This window comes from Eptatretus burgeri, chromosome 17, assembly GCF_056783735.1.
Source record: "Eptatretus burgeri isolate ZD-2024b chromosome 17, Ebu_testis_v1, whole genome shotgun sequence".
In the NCBI taxonomy this organism is placed as follows: Eukaryota; Metazoa; Chordata; class Myxini; order Myxiniformes; family Myxinidae; genus Eptatretus; species Eptatretus burgeri.
The window spans coordinates 30,179,961-30,207,361 of NC_140977.1; the positions used below are offsets into that span (position 1 = coordinate 30,179,961).

General features: G+C 43.6%; 1 protein-coding gene across 15 annotated transcripts in view; it reads left to right on the top strand.

The window, feature by feature from the left end:
- Positions 1-203: 203 nt before the first annotated feature.
- The window catches only part of LOC147009667 (beta-arrestin-1-like), a 113,673-nt gene continuing 86,475 nt past the window's right edge, over positions 204-27,401 (top strand). For 7 of the 15 annotated variants that reach the window (XR_015052726.1, XR_015052727.1, XM_085861129.1 and 4 more), the window contains exons 1-5: positions 11,930-11,972; positions 13,702-13,783; positions 23,509-23,539; positions 23,794-23,854; positions 24,194-24,238. Coding sequence is in view for 13 of the 15 variants with exons in the window: in XM_085861129.1 (XP_085717255.1) it covers positions 13,761-13,783; positions 23,509-23,539; positions 23,794-23,854; positions 24,194-24,238 (160 nt within the window). In the remaining 2 variants the exon portion in view is untranslated. Of the gene's footprint in view, positions 354-11,273; positions 11,644-11,924; positions 11,973-13,701; positions 13,784-23,508; positions 23,540-23,793; positions 23,855-24,193; positions 24,239-27,401 lie in introns of those variants that run through there. The other 8 variants (XM_085861135.1, XM_085861136.1, XM_085861133.1 and 5 more) reach the window with 8 other exon arrangements.

The window sequence follows — 27,401 nt, forward strand, 5'->3', positions numbered from 1 at the left end:
TGTATGAACAACATCTAACCAACTGAATGTTCGATTGTAAGGTCTGAAGCACCATAATCTGGAGATGATGTATCCTGGCGGTGTAGCCGGCTAAAGCCTCATCGGCGGTGTACAACACTTTTGTCGCCGACATGTTTGAAGTTATCGTTATTCAGTAATAATGAAACTACTGAAGATTAACAACGGTTTCTTTCGTTCCCATTGAACTTCAACAAAGAATAATGTTGTATAAATATAATAAACATTGTCATGTTTTACAGTGGCCGCTGCGGATCAAACTGGAAGAGTTTCGCAATTTAATTTATTTTCAGAAACGATTTGGTTGCCGACACTTCGCGGAAGATCTCAGGGGGGTAAGGATCCCATTTTGTTGGGAATGAGGTTTCCTTGTTTCATGAAAACAATTTCAGTTTGAATTTGAATTTGAACAAATCTCATTTGAAGCGATTCATAATGAATGCAATGTTTCCAACGTTAAACGTCATTTTGTAATGATGACGTCATGTGCTCTTTCACGGTTGTGGGAAATAAATTAAACCTGTTGTAGTTAAAATTCGCAGTCGATTCGGATTGTTTTCTTCCAAGATTCGCGATGTGATGTGGATTATATTTTTTTTTCCTCACGTTTATCGGACATTATTTGTTTTCTCGAGCGTGTTTCACGTGAATGTTTCAGTTGAAATGTTTTTGACGGATTAAAAAAAATAATAATAATGTTTACACATTCTTCTTCCACTTCGCGTTCCTTCTTGGTTTTCTTCGAGTGTGTTCCATCACCAATATGCTTACAGAGCGCTCGCCAAGCGGCTTAAGCACTTAAGCAAGCATTCCAGTCGAAGCGGTGGATAAGGAACGGCTGGCTTGGCAAGCGATGGCAAGCTTATTGACGATTGAACACACCCCCTGTGTCTAACTCAAAACCTGGAGGGTGCAGGTTGCAGGTCAGGACGATTGCAGGAGTGAAGAGGGTGGATAGAAGGAGGATTGATGAAATGACGGACATCGGTGCACAGAGGAATTTGATGGGGAGATTGGTAAAGCGCCGGCTGAAGTAAACGAGCTCGAATGAGCTAAGATCCTCGTCCTCTTAATGATGACGTCATAAAAACGAATATGACGTCATTGTGATGTATCAGATTTGCGATAAATTATCTGTGCTAATGCCCGGCTTGATTCCCGCAAACAAAATTCAAACGGCTTGCCAAGTTTCGGAGATAATGGTACAGGCGATTTCCATTAGCGGCGATATTATGACGTCAACTTTTTTTTCTCGGAAGAATTTCCAAAATCGGAGATGGTTTCTGCCTGCGCGTGGGCTTTCTGCATATACATGGCAAGTTTCACGAAGATCCGATGAAAACTCTGGGTTGTGAAACAAAAAATGTCAAAAAATAGGAATGATGTCATAAAATTGATATGACGTCATAGTGATGTATCATATGTGCGGTAATTCATCTCTGCTAATGCCCCGTTCGATTCTCGCAAACATAATTCAAAAAGCTTGCCGAGTTTCGGAGATAGTTTTTTGGGCGATTTCCATGAGCGGAGATATTTTGATCTCATAACTTTTTTTTCTCAGAGGAATTTTCAAAATCGGAGATGGTTTCTGTCTGCGCAGGGAATTTTTACACATATACGTCAAGTTTCAGGAAGTTCCGATGAAAACTGTAGGCTGTGAAACGAAAAGGTCCACAAGAAGAAGATGAAGAACAACAACGTGAGTAAGACTTGGAGATCCTCCACGAGGATCTAACAGCACACCTGGTGTGCATCGAGGAAGATAGACTTCTGAAGACGGCAGATGTTTGAGAAGATCGAGGCAGGAAAAAAAAATTGGTTGAGAAAAAGATGGGAGGATTGTGTGACGAGGGATGTCAGGAAGGTGGAGAGAGATGTCTGGTGATGGAGGGCGATGGGAGAGTGTTGTGGACATGGCAGAGTAACAGCTCCGTACCAGTCAGCCTCACCCCCAGTATAAATGGATTTTAAGGAAGAGCATACATATATTACCTTGTTTTTATTTTTATTCGTCCCCTACTGGTTTCACCAGAGGGGACTGTGGGCTTGCTGTCTGTCTCTCTGTCTGTCTGTTTGTCTGTCCTTCCTGTGGTTTTTCAGGCTTTTTTCCCATACCCTTTAACCTTTTCAGCTGAAACTTGGTGCACGGCCTTATTATGATAAGTTACAGAACATGTTCGACTTTCAGGGTGTTTCATCAATTTTTCACAGTTATGCCTTTTTTTTGACTTAGAAAATAGCACTTCGGGAGGGGACATGGATTGCAAAGCAATTCTTGCTCTTGTTCATTATCCATCTATCCATCCATCCATTGGGACCATACTCTGTGCAGAATGTTGGTGCTGCCTTAGCAATCTCTTTGGCTATTGCACACAATCCTGGACGGGTCAGCATTCCCATACAGGATACCAGCAAGCTGGCACTCATTTTGCCGACCTCGGAAGGATAACAGGCAGAGCCAACCCCACCTGGTATTAATTCAACAGCCAAGTGGGATTTGAACTCAGGAACCTAGGATCCCAAGCCCACCACCCTAACCAAATTAAGCCAACACCAGGCATTGTTCATTATGATGTTATAGGATCACAAGCAATGGCAGTTTAAATGTAAGATTTGATGAAAAACACCCGGTCCCGAAGGGAGCAAGGAGGGCAACATTATGTTGTGTTATACTGCACTATCATGACCTACCCTGCGCTGCCCGGTAGGTTGGGGGAGGGGGGTTGAGGGTTACTTGGCATTGCCCAGCTGGGTGAGCTTTTCCCAGCAGTGGTTTTGGGACATGTTCGCTGCCTGATAGGTTGGTGGGTGGCGGTGAAGGGTACCTGGCATTGTCAGGCTGGGTGAGCTTTTCCAGTGGTGGTTTTGGGAGATGTTAGACATTGAAAAGCAACAGAGTTATTGGCCTCATATTGTTACCTTTTGTCTTCGGGCTGGCGGCAGCAATGCTTGACCCCACATCCCAAGATACACTTTATAGTGGCCTTTGGTAGCCTCATAGCAGACTTTAATGTCAACTTGTGGAAGCTTAAAATCTTGCCCAGATTCTGAAGTACCTACACCCAAAATTTGGGGCCTCTACATGCGATGGTAGGACCGTGAAAGAATAATGTACAAACAAACAAACACACAAAACACTTGACAATATTTATAAGATTATGATATGATATATTATTTATATATATTTTTTTATATATTTGTATATATATATATTTCATTAATTAAATAAATAACAATTAAATATTTATTTATATATATTGTTGAAACATGTGTGGTGTGATGAGCACTCCCCCGATCTCCATTGGACATAATCTGATGGCAATCATCCTTGTCGCATTCCACATGTTTCGATTTACCTGCCGATCGCATCACGTGCCTTCTGGTTGAATGCTTTGCATTCGTGGGAACAACCGTCTGGGTGTCAGACGGACGGTTCTTCTTTACGGATTATGCGGTTTCACTGTGTGAGACATAATTTGCGGCGATGCTCACCATAACAGTCAGGAGGTGTGTATGTAGACGTAGACGTATACTGTTATGGATCCGGAAACCATATGCATTCAACATACAGATGTCCGAAAAGTCAGTTATGTCGTTAAGTATGTGTGTCGTCAGATCCCCTTCCTTTTGTCTCGTAGCAGAATCAAAGGCGTGCGTTGCGATTTCTTTTAGTGAGGTTATTACATCTAACAAGCCATCGAACAACCATCCCATCTGCATGACCCCTCGGCCCATCACGATCCACCACCAACCAGCTGCCTTCTCGCACCCTGACGTGCCAAAGCAAGATCTCGCGGTTCCGGTTTCTCGGCTCCCACAAATGTTGTAACTTTCACGACGACCTTAGCAACATTGATACTGTTGCTCGACAAGTACGAACCCGCGTGGAAGAGTGGGTGGGGTTTCCCGTCAGGGGTCGAAATCCCACCCAGGAAAGGCGAGTCCATGGCAGCCTGCTCAATCATGGCGGGGAGTGAGGTCTGTTCAAGCGAGCCCCCCCCTCCGCTGAGGGAGGTCTATAAATTCCCGAGCACTCTCTGAGGCGGTGGTTTTTTTCGGGTTGTTTCGTAGGGGTTGTTACAAAGGTTGTTCGGAGGTTTTTGACGGGGTTGTTGTTGAGCGTGCAGTTCATTTGAAGTGGAGGGTTGAGCAGAAGGTCGTGAAGGCGGCGAATGTGTCTCTGCTGGCCCTTTACAAGGAAAGGAAAGAACGACCCTGACCCCCCTCCGTGGACTCCACTATTCACCACCCGAGCTCCACCACGAACCACGATTCCCACACGTGCGACTGGGGACCAAACCAACGACCTTTGTCAGGTGCTGCATCACGGCACACCCCCTTCCTCCGACGGTCAGGTACCCAGCTGGACTCTGACCCCCAGCTCGTCTCTCTCCTCGGCTGCGAGGGTCCAATATAGAACTCTGGGTTTATTTTCATTTGTGTGTGTGTCTGCGTGTGGGCCTGTCTTGTAAGTGGAACTGAATAAGTGTTGTTGGATCATTGTAAATATTCCTTGCTTGCATATTCGTGTTAAGTCTTGCTTTGTGTCTTCATTTACTGCAAATAAATCATCACAGAAATGTTCCCAGTCCGCTTCCGCCATTCTTGCATTGATCCAGCATGGTTCGGATCTGAGTTTAGACGGGATTTTATACCCGGTAATCAGACAATTGTAGCAGGGACGTCCTGGGCAGGCCCGCTCGACTGCATCCGAGCCGGAAAGATGGGTGGCAGAGCGGTAGTCGGAAGGTGTAATTTTGCTGGTGGAGTGAATCCGGTTCGGCGAGGCGTTCCGAGGGCGTGGATCCCCGGTAGCCGAGACCGCGTGGTTACTTCGGTACATTGGATGTAGACAAAATAACCCTACGCCACACGGTCGAGATATTGGCGTTCCATGGTCGGTTAAACGACCCGCCGGCTCGCGGAGTTATCCGAGCGACGGCCTTCAATTCTGGGGAGTTTGGTGGGGACGACGCAAATTTTCCCCACCTAGTGGTCGTTCTCGCCACTGACCCCTGGCCCCGCAACAATACGTATATATACGTGTGTGTGTGTGTGTGTGTGTGTGTGTGTGTGTGTGTGTGTGTGTGTGTGTGTGTGTGTGTGTGTGTGTGTGTGTGTGTGTGTGTGTGTGTGTGTGTGTGTGTGTGTGTGTGTGTGTGTGTGTGTGTGTGTGTGTGTATATGTATGTGTATATATATATATGTATATATATGTATATATATATATATATATATATATATATATACTCTTGGCATCAGGTTGATGTGAATTGGATTATCGATTAGGACATAAAAAGGTGCATCCAAGCGACAAAAGCAAATTAAACACTCCCAACTCTGAAACAAACAGGAAAGAGCAGAGGAAACTTCAGGCAACATATAACTTGTGATCCACAAGCTTTCTTATGATTACTATAGTTTTCACTGTGCAGTACTTACTATACCACAGAGAATTGGCACATTTTAGAATGACTTTTACAACTTGATACGAGTTCCCTAACATGGAACTTCAACACAGGAAGAGGCCATTCGGTCCACCAATGCCTGCACTATAATTGGCAACCTATGGTTTGGTCTGTGTGCCGTCCTTTTCAAATGCTGAGCATTGAGCAAGGAATGAGCATGTACCATTTGTAAAGTCTTTGGTATGTCTCAACCAGGGTCGAGTTTGATCCGTCGACCTCCCAGACTCTGAGTGGACACTGACCATTTTGCCACCAATTCTGATTGCTTCTGGCAGTTTGATTTTTTTTTTTTTTAATTATTGTGATAACCCCGTTTTCAAAGCATTTTCAAGTGCAGTTCGTTGCACCGCACTTGAGAATGCTCAAGATGGCTCACCAGTTGTGCCCATTTCTTTTTTTTAACTCTCTGTACCATTTGAACAGCAACACATGCATCACTGAATTGTGCGGACAGTCTCCTGTTAATTTCAGCTCATATTGATGTTGTCCTTCACAAGGAACTTGATACACTTCTGGCGCAAAGCACCTGTGACTATGTGGGCAATCATCCTGGTTTTACCCAAAAAAATTTGACGAGCATTCATTCTTCTGTTAATTTGCTCCAGATAGAATATCATTGCACGGATTGAGCAATGTTTTCATTTTTACTCGTTTTGCAATAAAAAGTCCCTGCCAACCTTGAACCACCCTCGTCGTAAAGAACGAACACTAAAATGACTGATTTTGCCCGAGAGTTGAAGTTTGGGCCAGAATGAAAGCACAAAACAATATTTTGAAAAAACATTTGTTTGGTCTCACATTGAGGAAATCAGGAAACTGAAGTCGACAAACTACTAATCTCAAAAGTTCAGTAACCGGTCTTGTTGCATCCACGGATGATGCAACTATTTACAATACCCCTATTGCACATGCCTGTCTCTGTCATTGTGGTAAACAAGTTAAGCATACTGCACAACAATTTGAGTTGAATGTTCAAACGGGAAGCTTGCTCGATGGTCGTGAGATAGGTTAGTTATATCTTACAGAAACTTGTTGTCCTGACAGCCATAAGTACGAGGGGAATACGAGTCAGATTATAATTGTCGAAGCACTTGAATGATAAACCACGGTGCAATGAGGATCAATGGCTGACCTCATCTCAGCCCTACCCCTGCTGCAAAATGACTAACTTGTGTGGAAGGCGCACCATTGAGGCAATAATGTGCTTTTCAAAGCAACACGACCAAATGCTGGTGAAATGTCAGGCTCATTCAAAATACAGTTGCCTGTTCTGACAAATTCAACCCATGCTCACACAAAGGTGTACCTCATGTGGAATGCACTCGTTTACAACCTGGAACATCGGTCAGTCATTTACAAATGAGCTTGTAATTCACTGCGCCCATTGTGTCAAGCTCTCTCGTAGACACAGTGAATTATAAACAACTAGTAGAGTACCCGCCCTTCGGGCGATCTTGTATACCGAGCATGCAAGACGTTCTTCTGACACAGGTACCTTTATTTGGTCGGTGTATAGGCAACTGACAGCTGCCTCAATCGCTCCAGAAAATAAAATAAAATAAAATGACCCTGATTACATGCATGAAGGTTGCATCCAGACTTGCTGCATAGTGTTGCGAATTCGCGCCCGCCGGCGTGCGATCGGCCACGTGACTCGAATCGCAGCACGTCGCCCACCGGACGGACAATTCAGTCGTGACCCTCCGGGAACTATCGCCCGGAGCCAGTCACGGGTGGGCCTTTCAACCTCACCACAATCGTGCCAATCGGCCACCCGCGTAGGATAGGGTTGTTCGCCAAACTCGACCTACCTAAGTACCCACGCGGATGGTAAACCGGGCAATCTTACCTCGCCGCAGGTCGACTCCGGACACGAGCCATTTGGGCGGCCCGTTCCGTACTATCGGGATAACCGAGCGGTGTTATCGTCGGCCTCGACGGTTCCGATTAATTACCGGGCGTATTAAGCCCACTACGAACCCTTTACGTGGAGCAAGATGGAGATTCAAATGAAGGAAAGGACGCAGCGAAACGGGGAACAATTCAACATAATGCACATTTATTACCCAGCCCACGAAAAGCACACATATACAGTCAAACAGTCAGAATGCACATATATCAATTTAAAACAAAAACAACAATGCAGAGCTACGACCGAATACGCGAACACACGGCAACACTTATACAGTTTTACTTCACAGACGGCGCCGACACACATTTACTCAAAAGCAAAGGAAAGAAGCCACCCTCATAGGCAAGGGGGCAGACGGGCCTATAGGCCAATATTTGCGCGGGACCTGCAGGAGCGGCCAGGTCCACGAGACCGGGGGGGGTCCTACCCGCGTCCTCGTGACGAGCCGCAAATGTGGCTGCCCGGCGGTTCCCCGACTTCGTGCTCCTTCGCGGGTTTCGTTGGCACCGCTTGGAGTGGGGTGGGAACGGGGCCCCCTTTTTGCACTATCTCAGCACGGGGGAAAGGGGGAAATTGTTGATGCCCTGAGGGAGGAGAATGGCTGGCTGGATTGGGTCCCGCGACGAGCGATCCCACAGCGACCTCCGCCGTCTTCCCTGCCTCAGACCTGAGCTCCTTGGCCTCCTCCCACAATTCTCCTCAGCCGACTGCAGAAACCACCTCGACGCCTTCGCCTCCCGACACTCCGCTCTCCAACCCGACTTGACTGCCTTTCTGCCACGATTCGCCTTGCGCTCGGTGCTTTATAGGCCGGCAGGAGAACCCATATGCAAATTCCCGGATCAGGATCACCTCGGGGGCGGAGCCACACTCACCGATTGGACGGAGGAAAAGCGGCGTGAATCTCCCCTGATCCTAGAATTTGCATATCTCGATTCCACACAGACGCGCCTGGAGGCGGGGCCAAGCCACCCCGCGCTTGTTAATTGGACGGATCAGAAGTGGGCGTGTAGCATTCCTGATCCGAATTTTCCCTCGGAAAGGCCGCTATTTGCACTCACGGCTCGGTGCGTTTCGCTGAACGAGCCCAAGACAGCGCGACGCTCAGTGTTCACAGGTGATGCGGGAATGGCCGTAGAAGGAGAGAGGTGAGGGTGGTGGAGGGTTTTTGGTGGTGGTTTGATGGTTATGGCGGTTCAAAATAAAGATAGAACAGAAAAACGACTATCTCAAAGCGTCGCAGCCCGAATGAATCACATAAATTCCCTCGAAACAACGGGTTTGGGGCTAACTACACATGTACTTAAGAGATATCTCACCTACGGGACCTGAATGGTGGTTTGCGAATTTCCACAGCCGTAACAATAGGATCACCATGACCCCAATTAGTGCATCGGGGTGTTTTTATCTTTGCCGGTGTCTTGGGGTGGGGGTTGGGGTGCAAATTCTCTATATCAATGTTTTGTGCAGCACCACCTCCAGGTGGGAGAGGGTATTACAAGTCCTCACCCTTTACAGTAATGTCGGATTCCGACATTCACAGGGGATACGTTCCAGAAAAATGGCATGAATGTTGGGGTGCGTGAGGTTGGGCATTGTTAAAAAAAAATATTATTAGGTCTTTTTTTTATTTTTATTTTTTAATTTCACGTGGTCTAAGCTCATGGGAGAGCGATGATACAAACAAATCAGGACATGACATAACAAAGGGAACAGCAGGAGAAAGGGGAAACGCCAACAGCAGGGCAGATGGAGAAAGTAGATGGAGATTGACAAACTCGGGATGCAGGTAATGATGAGAGGTAAGGAAGAATGCAAAGGGTGGAGAACATGGAGACATAAGCAAAACTGTGTTTGACCAGTTTATGATTTTGTCAAGGTCTGAGGAGAGGGAAGAGGTTGTTGCCTGTCTGTCAGAACGATGAGAGATGTCACGGCAGAGAGTGGAGTCATCAGCAAAGAGATAAAGAGGATTTTCCAGGGAGTCAGAGAGATCATTGATGAAGATTAGGAATAATGTGGGGCCCAGAACACTGCCTCGGGTGCTCCAGCCTTGACAGGAAGAGGAGATGAAAGGGTTCCATTGAGAGCCACATGTGTACAAGAGGGGAGGATGTCAGTAATCCAAGAGTGGAGTTGGGATTGGATTCCATTGGCAAACAGTTTGGAGATCAAGACAGGATGCCAGACTGTATCAAAAGCTCGAGATATGTCCAGAGAGGAGACGGGCCTGATCTCATGTCTGATATCGAGTGCCTCCATTCATTGTTGGAAGAGTAGAAGCAGCATGTCCAAGGTGGAGTGACCAGGCCTGAATCTAAATTAATTTTATCAGAGATGAGGCTGTTGGAGAAAAGGAATGATTTTATATTGACTGTGATGATGGATTCCATGACCTTGCTGATGATTGGAAGTCAGCTATTTGGGCTGTAGTTAAGGGGAACTGTTTTTGCACCTTTTTATGTAATGCCGTGATGTTGGCTGATTTCCAGGCAGATTGAAGATGACCTATGGTAAATGACAGGGTGAAAAGGGTAGAGAGAGGAAGTGCAAGAGCAGCAGAGCAGGTTTTTAAGACATATGAGCTGATGTCGTCTGGTCCAGTTGCAGAGTCAGAGTGGAGTGTTGACAGAAACTTCACCACCTTCTCAGGTGCAAAAGACTCATCATTCAGGAGCAGCTGGGTATGACGAGGAAGGGCGGGTACAGGGAGAGGGGGTGAGGGACACACGTTTTTGAAGCAAACACAGAATTGAGGCATTCGGCCTTCGGAGAGGAGAGGAGAGGGGAGAGGAGAGGAGAGAGGAGAGGAGAGAGAGAGAGAGAGAGAGAGAGAGAGAGGAGAGAGGAGAGAGAGAGGAGAGAGGAGAGAGAGAGGAGAGGAGAGGAGAGGAGAGGAGAGGAGAGGAGAGGAGAGGAGAGGAGAGGAGAGGAGAGGAGAGGAGAGGAGAGGAGAGGAGAGGAGAGGAGAGGAGAGGAGAGGAGAGGAGAGGAGAGGGAGAGAGAAAAAAAAGATAGATAGATATATTCTGTCAAAGAATTCCCAGGCTGAATTAATATCAGGGGAGATGGTTCAAGGACACCAGTCATGAAGTGGAAAAAAGAAAAAGAAAATGCGAATACGTGAAGCACGAATGTAGAAGCAGGTCACACTTTGTGACCCGTGAATACGCAGGACCCACGGATATGTGGGGTCTGCTAATTGCAGGACCACAGATGTTTGGGTCCGACAATACAGTATTCCTGTCCCCATATTTTCCAGTGCAGTAAGGCATTTTGAATTACAAAACAGTCGGTATATTTTTTTGCTTCATGCACATGACCCGTGTTTTTAAAATAATTATTTTCAGCAGCGATTGAGGAAGCTTTCAGTTGCCAATACACTGCTTAAATCAAGGTGTGTCAGAAGAACCTGTTGCATGCTTTGAACAATATCACCCATGGGGTGGGTACTTTGCGACTGTGTGCAATACCTGCATGCAGGTGTGAGTGCTTACATGTATATAACAGCAGCAAGCCACAGCCAGTGCTTGGCTGCTGTTAGAGGTTTCGGAATTGTAGTATCGCAGGTTCCATTGGATGTCATACGCAGACATAGTCACGAGGAGTTGTGTTCATACAGAAGCCTTCGGCCATTTATTCATTCCCAAAGAAGCTTCGAGAAAGCTCCGAAAAGCTCCTAGACGCTCCATGAAAGCTCTGAAGAGCTCCGTGAAAGCTCCAAAGAGCTCCCAAAGGCTCCATGAAACTGTAAAAGAATGATGTTGTTTTGTGACAACAATACTTCATAAATGCATTACAGTTCCACTATAAATTAAATGAACAGGAAACAGACCTCAAATGGCGTCGAAACACGTTATGCAAATGCCACGAATGTACGTGCTGTGCGATGTGTTTACATGAAAACGCGTACAAAACGCATTCCAATATTTCTTACGTCATGAAGGCTTACAGTTCTCTACATCGAGAGATACACTGACCACTTTAATCCTCCTTCATGAGTTGCGCTTGTATGTCGATAAAACGTAGAATGGGCCTGGTCACATTGATGTCCTCGTGACTCGATATGAACCTCACAACGCAATATTAGCTTGACAACACGATGTAAGCTTCGCACAGTGATGTAAGCTTGCAGCCGGTGTAAACTTCGCAGAGAACCTCAGCGTTTCGCTTCACTGCATGCATCTGCATCCGTTTTGAGCTGCGTCCAGAACCTTCACTCCGAGCTCTGCTCAGAACATTAATGGTATTGTAAATCTTTACTAACCGACGAATGTCATGACTGACATTACAGTGTGTGTGTGTGTGTGTGTGTGTGTGTGTGTGTGTGTGTGTGTGTGTGTGTGTGTGTGTGTGTGTGTGTGTGTGTGTGTGTGTGTGTGTGTGTGTGTGTGTGTGTGTGTGTGTGTATAATGTGTGAAAAAGGTATGTGCGTGCATGTGCTCATGGAGAGCTCATTGTATTGAATGTGTGTGGAAGATTGTTTGTGCGAAAGGTCAGCTGATTTTTTTTTTTTTTTTATGGAAGGGAAGGAGATCAGAAGGTTTTTTGAGGTGGAGAGGAAATCGGTGGAGGGTGAGTTTGATCAGAGATCTTTGAACTGAACTGAACGGAACGGTTTAATTTGGCTTGTTGAATAACCTGTACATTTATCTTGATGGGTGACGGGATAGATAACCTGTAGGTGTAGGATAGGCAGGATAGCACTCACGTCTCAGCTTTTTACTGTGTTCGAATCTCGACAGAGCGATAAAACTGTCATGCTAGTGTTTTCAGGACGAGGCATCAATGTGTACCTCATCTATCAGAAGGACGTTAAGCATGAAGACAGTCCACTTGCCTTATTTGCTGGACGTTAAAGATCTTATTGTGTGTTTTGTAAAGAATATCAAAGTTATCGCCAGTACCCTGAGAATTTCAGAATTGTGCTCTGAATTACAGTGGCACTGCATCAGTGGCATAACCACACTCCTAGCAATGAGCAAACCAGTAGCCACAAGCTGCATACAAAGTGATGATTTTTACACAAATATTTGAAGCAGAAAAGCTGAACTTCATTAATCTGTATTACAGTAATGTGAGTTCCCTTGCAAGGAGCTTCAACACAGCAATACGCAATTCATCCCATCAAAGCCTGTGCTAAGGTTGCCAACCTCTGGTTGTTTGTGCTCTATCCTTTTTAAACGCAAAGAGTCAAACATGCAAGCAGCGTGTTCCGTTTGTAGAGTGTTCGGTCTGACTCGGCCGGGGTTCAAACCACCAACCTCCCAGACTCAGATCGGACGGTTTTCCGCACTGAGTTTGGTATTAGTCTGGTTTATTGCCATTTCATTTTTCGATTTTTCTGTGACAATGTACCTTTGTGTTTTTACTTCTTTGTTGTTTTTGATTCTTCACCATTGATAGATTGGGCTAAACGAATACGTATATGGCACGATATCTCAAAATGTTGCGGACGGAATCGGATGAACTTGGTGTGCACGTTGGGTGTGTGACAAGGAAGAATTGATTCAATTTTGGTGAAGATCCGAATCCAGATCCGGATACGACGATTATTTAATTTCATTGTGATTCTTCACCCTGAAGAGATAGGGCCAAAAGCAATATCCAGCATGATATTCAAAAAATGTCATGGGTCCGATATGTTCTCGCGGATCCGGCATTACATGGCGGATGTACGTGCTCCACCGAGTGCCCTTCTAGTTCATTGTGTCTTGCTTTGTTATGACATAGTATGAGGTTTCATTTGTTTTGACTGACGTTTGGTGTTTGTTTATATGATAGTCATGCTAACTTTGGTCTAACGTCACACCCAGTGGGATTTTTTTTTTGATCCCTGTTGCATTTTGGTGTTGCTTCTTGAAGCTGTAAAAAAAAATAAAATGACATGAAAAAATATTCAATTTGAGTTTGTGAACTGGACAGTTTGTTAATGAAATGTAAGAGTCACGCATTGTTCGAAACGCTTTTATTTTAGGGTTTCCCTTATTAAAGCAAAATGTTACAATGTGTGCGTGTGGACCCTTGAGAGGAAATGTCCTTTTTGATCAATGCTGGTTTAACTGTTGCTGTTTCAGGGGAAAAAAAATGTTTTGTGTGTTTTCCGGCCACTTTCTTCCTTCTGCGTCATTCTGCTCATTGTTGTGAAATGTAAAAATGTTTTTAAAAAAATAAAACCTCTCGGACTTCTGTATTTCATCCCTCATTCCCACTTCGGTCCACTGTCTGTCGTCTGTCTCTTTCTCTTTTTTTCTTATTCTACTGGCTGGATGTTATCTTTAATCCCTACTCCTTTTGTTTTCAGTACCTCAACAATTTGATCATTGTGCCTCTCACAGAGTTGTATTCTGTGGCTCCATTACCATGGGGGACAAGACAGGAACGAGGTGAGTCGAGGTTCGATCATCTTTTCAACTTTTCACTTTTGCAGTCGAGTGAAAGGCATATGTTGGACTTTTTGGAGAAACCTTTGTGTGGTCAAATTTGTTCTTGTTCTTCCTGCACTCGAGCAGAAGGTCATGCCCATTTTCAACGGCTACCTCTGCTATCGGTTTATCTCAGCTGGTGTGGTTAGAAGTAAATGGGTCGTTTACCTTTGAGTTCATTGGCTCTGTTATCGTTTATTGCTGTATAGCCATTCGCTGTTCAAATTGTGTGGTTTAACAGGAAGTTCTGTTGGAACGAGCTAGTCTCTTACCTGCAGCCTAAGATTGTGTACTTGACTTGCAGGCATTTGCTGTGGCATAATCACTCCACCCCATATGTGACACAATGCATCTTGTAGAACGGCAATGTCCAACATCCCAACTTCTCCCACTTCATCTTATTCTTGTGAATACTCTCTCACTCTCTCACTCTCTCACTCTTTCACTCTCCCACTCTGTACCATACTCTTCAGAGAGTCTGTGCGGTCGAAGCAGCTTCCTGAGCAAGGGTTATACTGGGTGCTTTGCCATTGCCTTCCCAGCAGTAGTTAGTGCAGGAATTTGGCTATGGTGCCGGCGATAGCTCACCTACTCTTTGCAAAGGACACCATGGGGGATCTTTAACATCTACCAACTAATACAGGCAGATGGGACTCCCGTTTCACATCCATCCGAGGGATGTCACACATATTGATGAATCGCCCTGTTGACAGTTTAAAGCTGGGTCGAGATTCGAACCCAGGCTAGAAATTTAAGAGGTGAGATTTGTACCCCTTGGCCATTTTGCTCGCCCTTTGAGAAGATATGGCTCGGGAATGTTTGTTTTTTGTTGCAAAGTAAATTGGATCCCTTTCATGCGACGAATGTTTGTAGATGGTGATATCATGTCGCACCAAAACAAGTTGATTAAGGGAGTTGAGATCATGATGGTGTTTTATATGTTTCATATTGTTTTTGTTCAATTACAAATTTAAGACGTATCATATTTTCAGATTAAAATACTCTTTTTATTTATTTATTTCCTGACAAGCAAAGGCACCCGGCATTGCCAGGCATTGCCGGGTCCCTTCTCCCACACTTCCCCTCACTCCTCTCACCTCCCCTCCCCTGCCTCTTCCCATCTCACCCCCTCCTCTCACCCCACCCCTCCCTCCAGACTCCCACCACACCCCCTTCCCCTCCCTCCTTTCACCTCCCCCCCCTAAGACTACCACTCCACCCATTTCCCTCCCTCCCACAAAAGTACCCGGCGTTGCCGGGCATTTCCGGATCCTTCTTCCCACCCCTTCCCCCTCCCTCCTCCCACCTCCACCCTTTCCCCAACCCTTCCCTCTGACCTCCCGCTCCACCGATTACCCTCCCTCCTCCCATAAAAGTACCCGGCAATGCCGGATCCTTCATCCCACCTCTTCCCCTGCTTCCTCACACCCTACCCCCTTCCTCTGGGCTCCCATCCCATCCATTCCCCTCCTCTTCCTACTTCCACCCTTTCCATCCCTCCTCACACACAGGTACCTGGTGTTGCCCGGGATCTAACGCACATCCATTGGACTACCACAATTAAGCACATGTTTAGAGACAAACATTTCATTTATTAAGCTGCAAAATATTGAACAGAAATATAAACCAAATTGAACATGTTATTGTCATGCTTTTGGGGAGAGACGATATTGAATGTTTTTCCATCAAGGACCAGAGCATGTAAATTGTTTGTTGTTCCAACTCCATAGCAGCCCACATATAGCTTCTTTTTTTTTTTTTTTTCCAAATCCAAATCAGTTTTGCTGTCAGAAAATCGGAACGCACTCTCTAAACATCTACTCTATATAGGAATACGGATCAAAATCACTTCTTTTAACATTTTCACAATTGAGTGGAATCTTTGAAAGAGTAAATTAATTAAAATATTATTACAATATGATACTAAATACAGTACCATAGAGGTCTGGTCGTCGTCTTTTTTTCCTGTGCAGCACAAGGCTGCGAGTAGCATCATCGACGAGGGGTATAGCAGTGCTACTGATGCAGTGCCCCTGTAGGCGACAGCAGGAATTTGGAATTTGGCCATGCTGCTGGAGATAGCTCCCCTACTCTTCGCGAAGGTCTTTAATGTGAATGGGGTCTTTAATGTCCACCAACTAATTCTGACATGTGATGCCAAGTTTAACATCCATCTGAGGGATGGCATACACATTGATGATATCACCTTGCCTGTGAAACACCGGGATGACAGTTTATAGCTGGGTTGAAATTCCAACCCAGGCTAGACAGCTGAGAGCGAGTGTGCGTACCTCTTGGCCATCTGCTGTGGAGTGGGGAAACATTTTTTTGGAGCCACTGAAAACATTTTTCAATTCTCTCGTGAACTCGTAGTTCGTGTTACTCATCATAATCCTCCAGTAAGGTTACCCAGTCAAATGGACTGGGTAACCTATTGTTTTTCTTCTGTTTATTTCCTTATTCTTTTTCCGCCGGCAATTTACGGGCTTTTTCGCTTTAAAAATCATTTTCGCAGGAACGGTAAGTCCGATCGACACAAAATTTTCACCATAGTATGTACCTTTTTTGACAGCATACTTAATTGATAATTATGACGTCATAGGTCACGTGGTACGGGCGCCATCTTGAAAAAAACGATAAACTTTGGACATCTGTATCTCTGAAACCGTGCAATGGAAAAAAAATTTGCTTCATACATTTTAATGAACGCCCAATGGAGAACATGGGTGATTTTTCGTGACGTCATCGGTGAAGTGGTATCCTGGTGGAAATTCGTCAAGTAGAACGCTACATAGAAAAAATCTGAAATTTCTTGAGCCTCATCGACACAACAATTCACTCTAGAAAAATTATATTATGACTTCATCGGTGACTTGGTTCGGCAGCCATCTTGTTTTTAATTTTATTTAAAAAAATCTTCTCCAGAACGGCTGGACGGATTGAGGTGAAACTTTACACTCACATTCCCCATGACGTCCTTTTTCAAGTTTGTTAATTTCTTATTGATTGGTCACATGGTTTGGTGGCCATATTGAATTTACCTTAAAACCTTCAAAATCTTATTTTACAGAACGGCTGGATAGATTGAGGCGAAACTTTACACACACATTCCCCATGACATCCTTTAACAAGTTTGTTAATGAATAATTGATAGTTCACATGGTTTGGTAGCCATGTTGGATTTAAGAAAAATATTAAATAATGTTTTCTCTGGAACTGCTTCATCTATCGAAGTGAAAATTTGCAACTATCATCTACCATCGTGTATGCACGCATGGTAAAAATTATGATGTCACAAGTCACATGGTTTAGTGGCCATATTGAATTAACCCTAAAACCTTCAAACATCTTCTTCTCCAGAACAGCTGGTCAGATCAAGGGGAAACTTCACATACGTATTGCACACGAGTAGTGAATACAAGTTTGTTAATTTCTAATTGATAGGTCACATGGTTTGGCAGCCATGTTGGATTCAAGAATTCTATTAAATACTGTTTTCTCTGGAACCACATAACCTATCGAAGTGAAACCTGGCTACTATAATCTACCCCCATGCCTGTGTATACGGTAAAAATTATGATGTCCCACGTCACATGGTTTGGAGGCCATCTTGGATAGAAAAACGCACCTTGTCCGATCAACACGAAACTTAACAAGCATAATGCACTTCCCCATTCGAGGGAGAATTTAAATTTATGTTGTAATAGGTCACATGGTACGGCAGCCATATTGGATTGAAAATTAATAACTTTAAACGTCTTCTTCTCAAACGGCTGAACAGATCGAGGCTAAACTCCACATGTATGACCACCTCTCCATTCCGAACAAAAAGTTCTCCCCTCCCCCCCCCTTTCATGTACGACATCTTTTGGCAGCCATATTGGATTGAAAGGAAAATATTAATGTTTACTCTGGAACTACTGCATCAATTAATGTGAAACTTCAGTTTTATGATGGAACAGTCATGTGGAATGAATGGTTTTAATTTCAACTCGATCGGCCTCCTGGTTTGGCAGCCATGTTGGATTGAAGGGGAAATATTAAGTAATATTTACTCTGCAACCGCTGTGTCAATATATGTGAAACTTCAAAATTATTATCTAGCCGACAGGTGAAACGTAGGTTAAAAAGTTCAACCCGATCAGCCACGCGGTTTGGCAGCCAGAATTATTTAATTATTTGAATCTGAGAACTTTGAGAATTTTTTATTTCCAGAAGGCTCACTTGGCTGCACCTGAATGTGTTTGAATGAACAGGAGTAGCAATTCAATTGATACTGACAATGTCCCCAAGAAAAAGGGCTAAAACTGCATTCGGAATAAATGAATTGAACACTTTGTGCTACCCGGTTCGTAACTCATCAGTCCCGCACTATGTCGATGCAGAGCTGTATTTATATCACTATTAAAGAGTGTTTTTTCTGCAACCACTTATCCTATCAAAGGGAAACTTTGCAACTATGATATAAGTCTCATGTTGTATCAAAGGCGGACGTCTGGGTACCCGATCATCACTGCTAGTAGTTATAAAGTGGCAGTTCTAGTTAATTTTGAATTTCCACACGGAGAACCGAGCCACAGTCGTCATGCCCACTTCTTGCACTGTGGGAGCTTTCGCTTGTTTTAAAATTATTATTTTTTGCACTCAATGAAGTTACACTTCAGGCATATTCGTTCATTTTTTCTTAATTCAATATAATTGTCGGTAGAAGAGAAAAAGTTAAGTTTAATGCCTTGGCAATTTCACATTTTCTTGTGTAAATATGGAGAGAGCAAATATGGAGAAGGCTTTCCTTAAATAAATATGCTTATACGTTTAGTTATAAGAAATTGGTAATTTCTTAACATTTTCAGATTTCGCTCCAGATTTTGACCCTCATTTAGTCCACCAGATCCGATTCTGAAATCCAAAATAATATTTCGATTATTTACTTTAATTTGTTCATGAGAGTCGATCATGCTTCCAAGGCAACAAGGCATGTTTGAATTGGCCGAATCAAAATGGCAGCTAAGACCCCTGCAAGGTGAAGTTTGGCTAACCAAGGATAAGCCTTTCAAGGAGGTAAGCCTTTAATTATCTTCAAAAGGGGTGTTTAAATTTACTCAAACACCCAATTTTCAGTCATGTACTCCCTTGGAGTTCCCTTAGTATGCATGAAAAGCTATGGGCTGGTAGGTTTCATGATTTTGGAGTTATGGAGGAGACACACTGACATTTATTATTACAGATTGATGACTTGAGCATTGCAGACTTCATTCATTTTGATATATATATATATATATATATATATATATATATATATATATATGTGTATATGTATATATATATATATATATATATATATATATGTGTATATATATATATATATATATATATATGTGTATATGTATGTATATATGTATATATATATGTATGTGTATATATATATATATATATATATATATATATATATATATATATGTATATGTATGTGTATGTGTATGTTTGTATATATATATATATATATATATATATATATATATATATATATGTATATGTATGTGTATGTGTATGTTTGTATATATATATATATATGTATATATATATATATATATATATATATATATATATATGTATATATGTATGTATGTTTGTTTGTATGTATATATATATATATATATATATATATATATATATATATATATATATATATATATATATATATATATATATGTATGTGTGTGTATATATATATATATATATATATATATATATATATATATATATATATATATATATATATATATATATGTATGTGTGTGTATATATATATATATATATATATATATATATATATATATATATATATGTGTGTATATATATATATATATATATATGTATGTATATATATTATCCCTGTGTCATAAGAGGCGACCAGGGTTGCGTCAGGAAGGGCATCCGGCGTAAAACATGTGCCAAATCACTATGCGGATCATATGGATGATCCGCTGTGGCGACCCCGAATGGGAGCAGCTGAAAGAAGAAGAAGAAATATATATATATATATATATATATATATATATATATATATATATATATATATATATATATATATATATATGTGTGTATGTATATATTGTTGCGAATTTGCACCCGCCGGCGTGCTCAACCGCGTGTAGCCAAAAGTGGCCGCCTCGCCCACCGGAACGGCCAATTCAGTCGTGACCCTCCGGGAACCACGGCCCGGAGCCAGTTGGGTGGGGGTTTAACCTCACCACGATCGTGCCAATTGCCCACCCGCGCAGGATAGGATTGCTCACCAAATTCGACCTACCAAAGTACCTGCGCGAGTGGTCGACCGGGCGATTGTACCACGCCATAGGCCGACTCCGGACACGAACCGCTTAAGCGGTTCGTTCCATATTACAGGGATAACCGAGCGGAGTTATTTTCGGCCTTGACGGTTCCGATTCATTACCGGGCGTTTTAAACCCACTATCAATCCCTTACGTGATGCAAGATGGAGATTCAATAAAAGGAAGGAGACGAAGCAAAGCGGGAAAACAGTTCAACAAGTAAGCACATTTATTCACACACGGAAGGCACGTATATACAGCCATACAATAATGCAACAAACGCAAATGCAATAGAAAGAGTTACACCGAATAAAAGGGGCAATGTACAGGCACAGACACTTAAGCAGTTCTACTTATTGGACACGGCGCCACAGCATGCATTCAACCCGAAAGAAAGAAAGCCACCCTCATAGGCAAGAAGGCAGACAGGTCTGTAGACCAAATGTACGTGGATCCTGGAGGATCGGTCAGGTCCACGAGACCGGGAAGGTCTTACCCGCGTCCTCGTGACGCGATGGCGGGCAAGCCGCAATGTTTGCGCAGCTGTGCCCCGACTCCGTGCCCCTGGCGTGGTCGGTGAGCCCTCTCTGGCGTGCTCCGCGCGAGCGGTTTTGTTGGCACCACGTTTAGGGTGGGGGAGGAACGCCCCCCCCCCGGCACTATCTTCGCACGGATGGGGGGGGAGGGAATTGCTGATGCTCAGGGAGAGGGGAATGGCTGGCTGGCTTGGACCCCGCGACGAGACGAGCGACCCCCACACCGCAACCTCGTTGCCGACCGCCGTCTTCCCTTGACTCGAACTTGAACTCTACCAGCCGCCTGCAACCGAACCGCGCGAACTCCAACTCTCTCCAACTCTCTCCAACTCTCTCCAACTCTCTCCAACTCTCTCCAACTCTCTCCAACTCTCTCCAACTCTCTCCAACTCTCTCCAACTCTCTCCAACTCTCTCCAACTCTCTCCAACTCTCTCCAACTCTCTCCAACTCTCTCCAACTCTCTCCAACTCTCTCCAACTCTCTCCAACTCTCTCCAACTCTCTCCAACTCTCTCCAACTCTCTCCAACTCTCTCCAACTCTCTCCAACTCTCTCCAACTCTCTCCAACTCTCTCCAACTCTCTCCAACTCTCTGCAACTCTCTCCAACTCTCTCCAACTCTCTCCAACTCTCTCCAACTCTCTGCAACTCTCTGCAACTCCTCTGCAACTCCTCTGCAACTCCTCTGCAACTCCTCTGCAACTCCTCTGCAACTCCCCTGCAACTCCGTGCGAGTCGCCTTGCGCTCGCATCTTTATAGGCCTCAGGAGGAGCCTCTATGCAAATATTTGGATCAAAACGCGATTGGAAGCGGGGCCACGCCACCCTCTGTTCAGCCATTGGTCGGGCAAAAAGGGGGCGTGAAGCATTCCTGATCCGCTTTTCAGGGCGAAAGGAACGCATTCACAGCGGGCTCGGAGGCGGGGCTACACTACCCGATGCTCGGTCATTGGACGGATGAAAAGGGGGCGTGAAGCATTCCTGATCCGCTATTTGAAGCGAAAGGAACGCATTCACAGCCCATGGCACGACATGTGGTGGAAAGGCGGAGGTGGTGGGAGTTTGGTTGTTGGCGGACGTCGTTTGAGAATGGTGGTGAAGCGATGTTTGCGGGATGGAGTTGTGGAGGTAAAGAGGCAAAAGTGGTGGTTGAGTTGTTTGGGGATTAATGGTCGAAAATAACAATAGAGAAAGAAAAAATGGCAAACTCAAAGCGTCGCAGCCCAGATGAATCACACATATTCCCTCTATACAACGGGTTTGGGCTAACTACACATGAACTTACCGATATATCTCACCTGAGGACTCTTTATGGTGTTATGCGAATTTCCACAACCGAAACTATATATATATATATATATATATATATATATATATATATATATATATATATATATATATATATATATATATATATATATATGTAGTATTATGAATTTCAGAATCGGATCCAACTAATGCATACAAACATTTAGGTCCTCAGACAGTTATTCCCATAAATGCATGTCCAGGATAGACCCATCCCCATGCCTGGTGGGATTCAAACTTTGATGTGTTGGAGAAGGGTATATAACAGATTCCCTTTCTTATGGGATGGCCTTTTTCTCTTTATGACGCATTCATGGACGCGAGATAACCATTAGCCCAACGGAGGCTCGTCTACCCCCTTTTCATCAGGACACATTGGCTTGGAGGTGGACGATTTATTTAGACTTTGGACTTGCGGGACGTTTGATTAAGCACACCGCGGACTTTTCCTGAGCAGTTATTCTGACAGTCAAATACGGCTGTGGATCATTTACTTCACCCACCTATCTTTCATTGATGTTCGACACCCACCTTTTTCCATTGAGGTTTAACGCCCCATTTGGCAGCTCTATGGTTGCTGGCTGGCTCTTGTTCGTGTCAGGCTGAACGAGGAAGGAATGATCGTGAGATTGACGGTTGGAAGTGACGTGTAGCAATGCGCTAATAGGCAAGGTGGATTTGGCTGAAGTCTGCCTGAGGCTCCGCCCACACTGGTCACCTATAAAATGGATGGGAGGACTGCTTTCCTGTCAGTTGGTTGGTGAGCTGGCTACACAGTTGGTTGGTGAGTTGGCGTTGCTGCATAAAGCAACCAAAGTTTTTGCATAAAGCAACCCAAGAAGACTTGCGCAAGGTAAGTATTAAGTAAGAAATATTTAATGTAAGAAATAAATAGGACAAGCCGGGAGGCGACGATGGTTCGCAGATATTATTGAACAATGCCATGACAGGTACAATTGAGTTAGTGGAAGCTTTTGAGGAAGCCCTACCATAAAAACCTATCTCTTCCGTCAAAATTGACCAAATCAAATCGGATTTTTTATATGTTGTACTTATGGACATTACGCACAGCTTCTAGGAAATGAAATTGCGAGAAAAAAATCGAGAAACAAAAAAGTTCAAGTGAGCGTTGCTCCGCCCACAAGGGGCGTGGGATGCTCCTCATGCAAAAAGAGACAACGAGACCATGATATCTATCTTGTGTCCAAGTTTCATCAAGATCGCATCAAACGTCACAGAGCTATGCTCTGGAGAGAGAGTCACAAACAGACAGACACACAGACACAACAAAAATAGTGCTCACTGCTGGCGCCCACGAACCAAAATATTATGAGGAAAGTCGGAAATAAATTTATTTGCTGTATTTGTGTCTGTTTATTTATTTATTTATTTCTCTGTATTTATTTCTCTGCAGGGAATAAATGAGTACCAGTACTTTGCGGATTTTTGTTAATATTTACTTTTGTGTGTGTTTAACCTCCATTTCTTTACCAATGTCATGACTAGGGTTTTCAAGAAAACAAGCCCAAATAGCAAGGTAAGTCTGAGATATATATTTTTTAATATACAGTATTCCTTTCTTTTGATTTCAATGCTTTTATTATTCCGTTTGATTTTTCACTCTTTCTTTCAAATATTTCTTCTTTAATAATTTTTTTATTGTTATGGTCCTTATAAATTTTGATATAAATTGTTGCAATTGCTTTTATTTCTCGCAAACGGCATGTTGTACAATGAATGGCTGAAGATGAAAAGGTAAATTATAATTTTGAGAAAACTGCCATGCTGCAGGTGACGGTGTATCTTGGAAAACGAGATTTTGTCGATCATTTGGATCGTGTTGACCCAGTAGGTAAGCTAAGACATGGGGGTCATGGACGGGGTAGTTGAAGTGATGACAGACTGAACATAAATTATCCATCGAGTTAATTTCAGACACTTTTAAAAATAACATTATGTAACTGTTTAGGCATTGTTCCTTTTACATTTTATCCACCACCTTCACAACACTGATAACTGCTATAATGTATTAAACAGTGACGCATTGTGTCCAACTTATCCTTATTATAAAATATCTTCACGAAGATGTTTCTGTTGTTTTAAACTTGCTGCATCTGCATTTCTGGTCATTTATTAGTGTCGCCCTGCAGCTGATAAATGCAATATGATTGCTGTATTTCCCTTTGTGCAGATGGAATTGTGTTGGTCAATCCAGAGTACCTGAAGGAACGCAAAGGTAGGTTTTTAAGAATCAACGTTGGAGGTACAGTGATATTTTAATGGTACCATTGAAGTTAATAGTTTTGAATCTAGGTCATTCAACTAGCTTCCAGTGAAATTATCTATTTTTGAAAACTTATATTGCTCATTAATGTCATCTATTTTATGTCTCCTTTTGTGTATTTCGCCAAAAAAAGGTTGTCTTGTCCATCGCAGCAAGAGATTCACATGTCTCCATCTGTCTCCGACCAGCTCGATGAAGTACAACAAAAGTGGAAGAGATTCAAATTGATCATTGCAAAATTGAAGAAACCAGCGATTACACTTACTCAGAACTGTTCGTACAAATGTATACGGATCACGTTGAAGGAGTGAAGACAGGGTGCGATTTGTAAAATTTACATGGGGGGGGGATGTGGGGTGATAAAATTGACAGACATCATGGGGTTTTTTTGTTGTTATTTCTGACTTTTACAACTTCCAAGTTATTACCCCTCAGCCCGAATTGGCTAAGGGGTATTGTCGTCTTAGGCGTTGTCCGGGCGTCTCTCAACTTTTGGTTTCCGTCAATTTCGAGGAGAACTCCTTGTCTGATTAAATCCATTTTTTCAGTGTGTGTTGGGGCTGGGTAGAGGAAGGTTCCTTTCGATTATAATCAGTGTGATGCGATATCCAATATGGCGGCTAGGGCAGCCATCTTGAATTTGGTTTCCGGACAATAACTTGAGAACGGCTTGACAGATTGATTTTATTTTCATGCGGGTGGTTAGAGGAAGGTTCCTTTCGATATACAGCACAATTTGATATCCAATATGGCAGCTAGGGCAGCCATCTTGAATTTGGTGGGCGTCCGGGCGTCTGTTAACTTTTGGTTTCTATCAATTTTGAGGAGAACACCTTGTCTGATTAAATCCATTTTTTGCAGTGTGTGTTGGGGCAGGGTAGAGGAAGGTTCTTTTCGATAATCAGTGCGATACGATATCCAATATGGCTCGGGCAGCCATCTTGAATTTGGTTTCCGGACAATAACTTGAGAACGGCTTGACAGATTCATTTTATTTTCATGGGGATATAATGGGGGTGGTTAGAGGAAGGTTCCTTTCGATATACAGCACAATCCGATATCCAATATGGCGGCTCGGGCAGCCATCTTGAATTTGGTTTCTGGACAATAACTTGAGAACAGCTTGACTTATTTATTTCATTTTTGTGTGATATAATGGGGGTGTTTAGAGGAAGGTTCCTTTCGATATTCAGCGCAATCCGATATCCAATATGGCGGCAAGAGCAGCCATCTTGAATTTGGTTTCCGGACAATAACTTGAGAACGGTTTCACACATTGATTTTATTCTGGTGAGGTATAATAGGCTTGAGTAGAGGAAGGTTCCTTTCCAAAATGGGCATGCTGCGATTTTCACTGTGGCCGCCACGGCAGCCATCTTGAAATTGGTTTCCGTCAATTTCGAGGAGAACGCCTTGTCTGATTAAATCCATTTTTGCTGGGTGTGTTGGGGTTGAGTAGAGGAAGGTTCTTTTCAAAAATGGGCGTGCTGCAATTTTCAATATGGCCACCATCTTGAAATTGGTTTGTGCCAAGGGGCTGAGGGGTTACGCCCGCTTTGCGGTGCTATTTTACTTAACAATTGTGACATAAAGCTGAAAAATCACATTACAATTAAAAAATAGTCCCGTGGGGGACTGATGGTAATTTCTATTTCCTCAACAGGCAGCATGAAAATGAAGGTTATGGGGAAAGGGGCCATGGCTGAAGTGGTACGGTAATGGAGAGCAGAGGTTAAGTTAATGGCATGGTCCTTACGTTTCATGAAGAGTTTGTTCTGCATCTGGCCGTTGGTTTCTGAGAAGATTTTAAAATACATTTCCTGAATTTGAGGCGAAACCCCTCTTTTCAGCCTCTTAAAGGGGTGGATCCCAATGGGGATCACAACACCATGAGACCTTACCGTTCTGATGTATTGTACCAAATTTGGTCCATATCGGTCAAAGTAGTTTGTGAGAAAAATGTTTTTAGTGAATATGAAGGATAAGGGGAGGAAGGCCGTGGCCCCCTCTCCAGGGGCGATATGACCATGGGGAGCACAACTTAAGGTTAGGGCATGGTCGCGATGCTGCATGGCCAGCTTGGTCTCAATCCAGTTGTTGGTTTCTGAGAAGAAGATTTTTGAATGAAATACCAATATTTATGGCAAAATCTCCCTTTAAACCCATTTAAATGGACGGATCCGGATGGGGAACACAACCCCATGAGTAGATGATAAATGGGGTTTCTGGGACGCCCATTCAAATGGATGGGGAAAAAGGGAAAAACTTTCTGACTCAAGCCCCAAAAGCCCAAAATAGGAGACTGATTTTCTCCCCACCTATCCCCTTCCCTCCCATACAAGCAAATGTAAAATTGAGTGATTTTCTCCCCAACTATCCCCTTCGCCAAGACTATCGCCAAGACTGCAACAACTACCGAGGAGTGACACTGCTCTCAGTGCCGGGCAAGGTCTTTGCTTGGATAATTCTTGATAGGGTTCGCCACCATCTGCTTGAGCACCAGCGTCCAGAGCAGTCAGGCTTTACACCAAAGAGGGCAACGATTGACCGTATCCTTGCTCTTCGTGTCCTCACCGAATGCAGACGAGAATTTCGGCAGGGGCTGCTTGCAGCCTATGTTTATCTCTGTAAAGCGTTCGATTCAGTGAATCGGGATGCCCTCTGGAGGATTCTTGGTCTTCGTGGGGTGCCACCAAAACTGATCGATCTGATGTCTGAACTCTACTCTGGTACTGAGAGTGCTGTGAAGTGTGGTGGTACCATCTCTGACTTATTTCCAGTTGTTACTGGAGTTCGTCAGTGGTGTGTACTGGCCCCCACACTTTTCAGCACTTGTATGGACTGGATTTTAGGGAGGATGTCGGAAAGATCAAGCTGCGGTGCATCGTTTGGGAATGTCAAGATCTCAGACCTTGATTTCGCAGATGATGCAGTCATCCTTGCGGAGACTTTAGATATCCTTTTGGGGGCCCTCGAGGTGCTGAATGAGGAGTCTGAGCCGCTGGGATTACGGGTTTGTTGGGTCAAAACTTAGATCCAGGCTTTCAATGACATCTTGGATGCTGTTATCTCATCTGTACCTGTTTGTGGTGAGGATGTTGAGGTCATTGGAGAG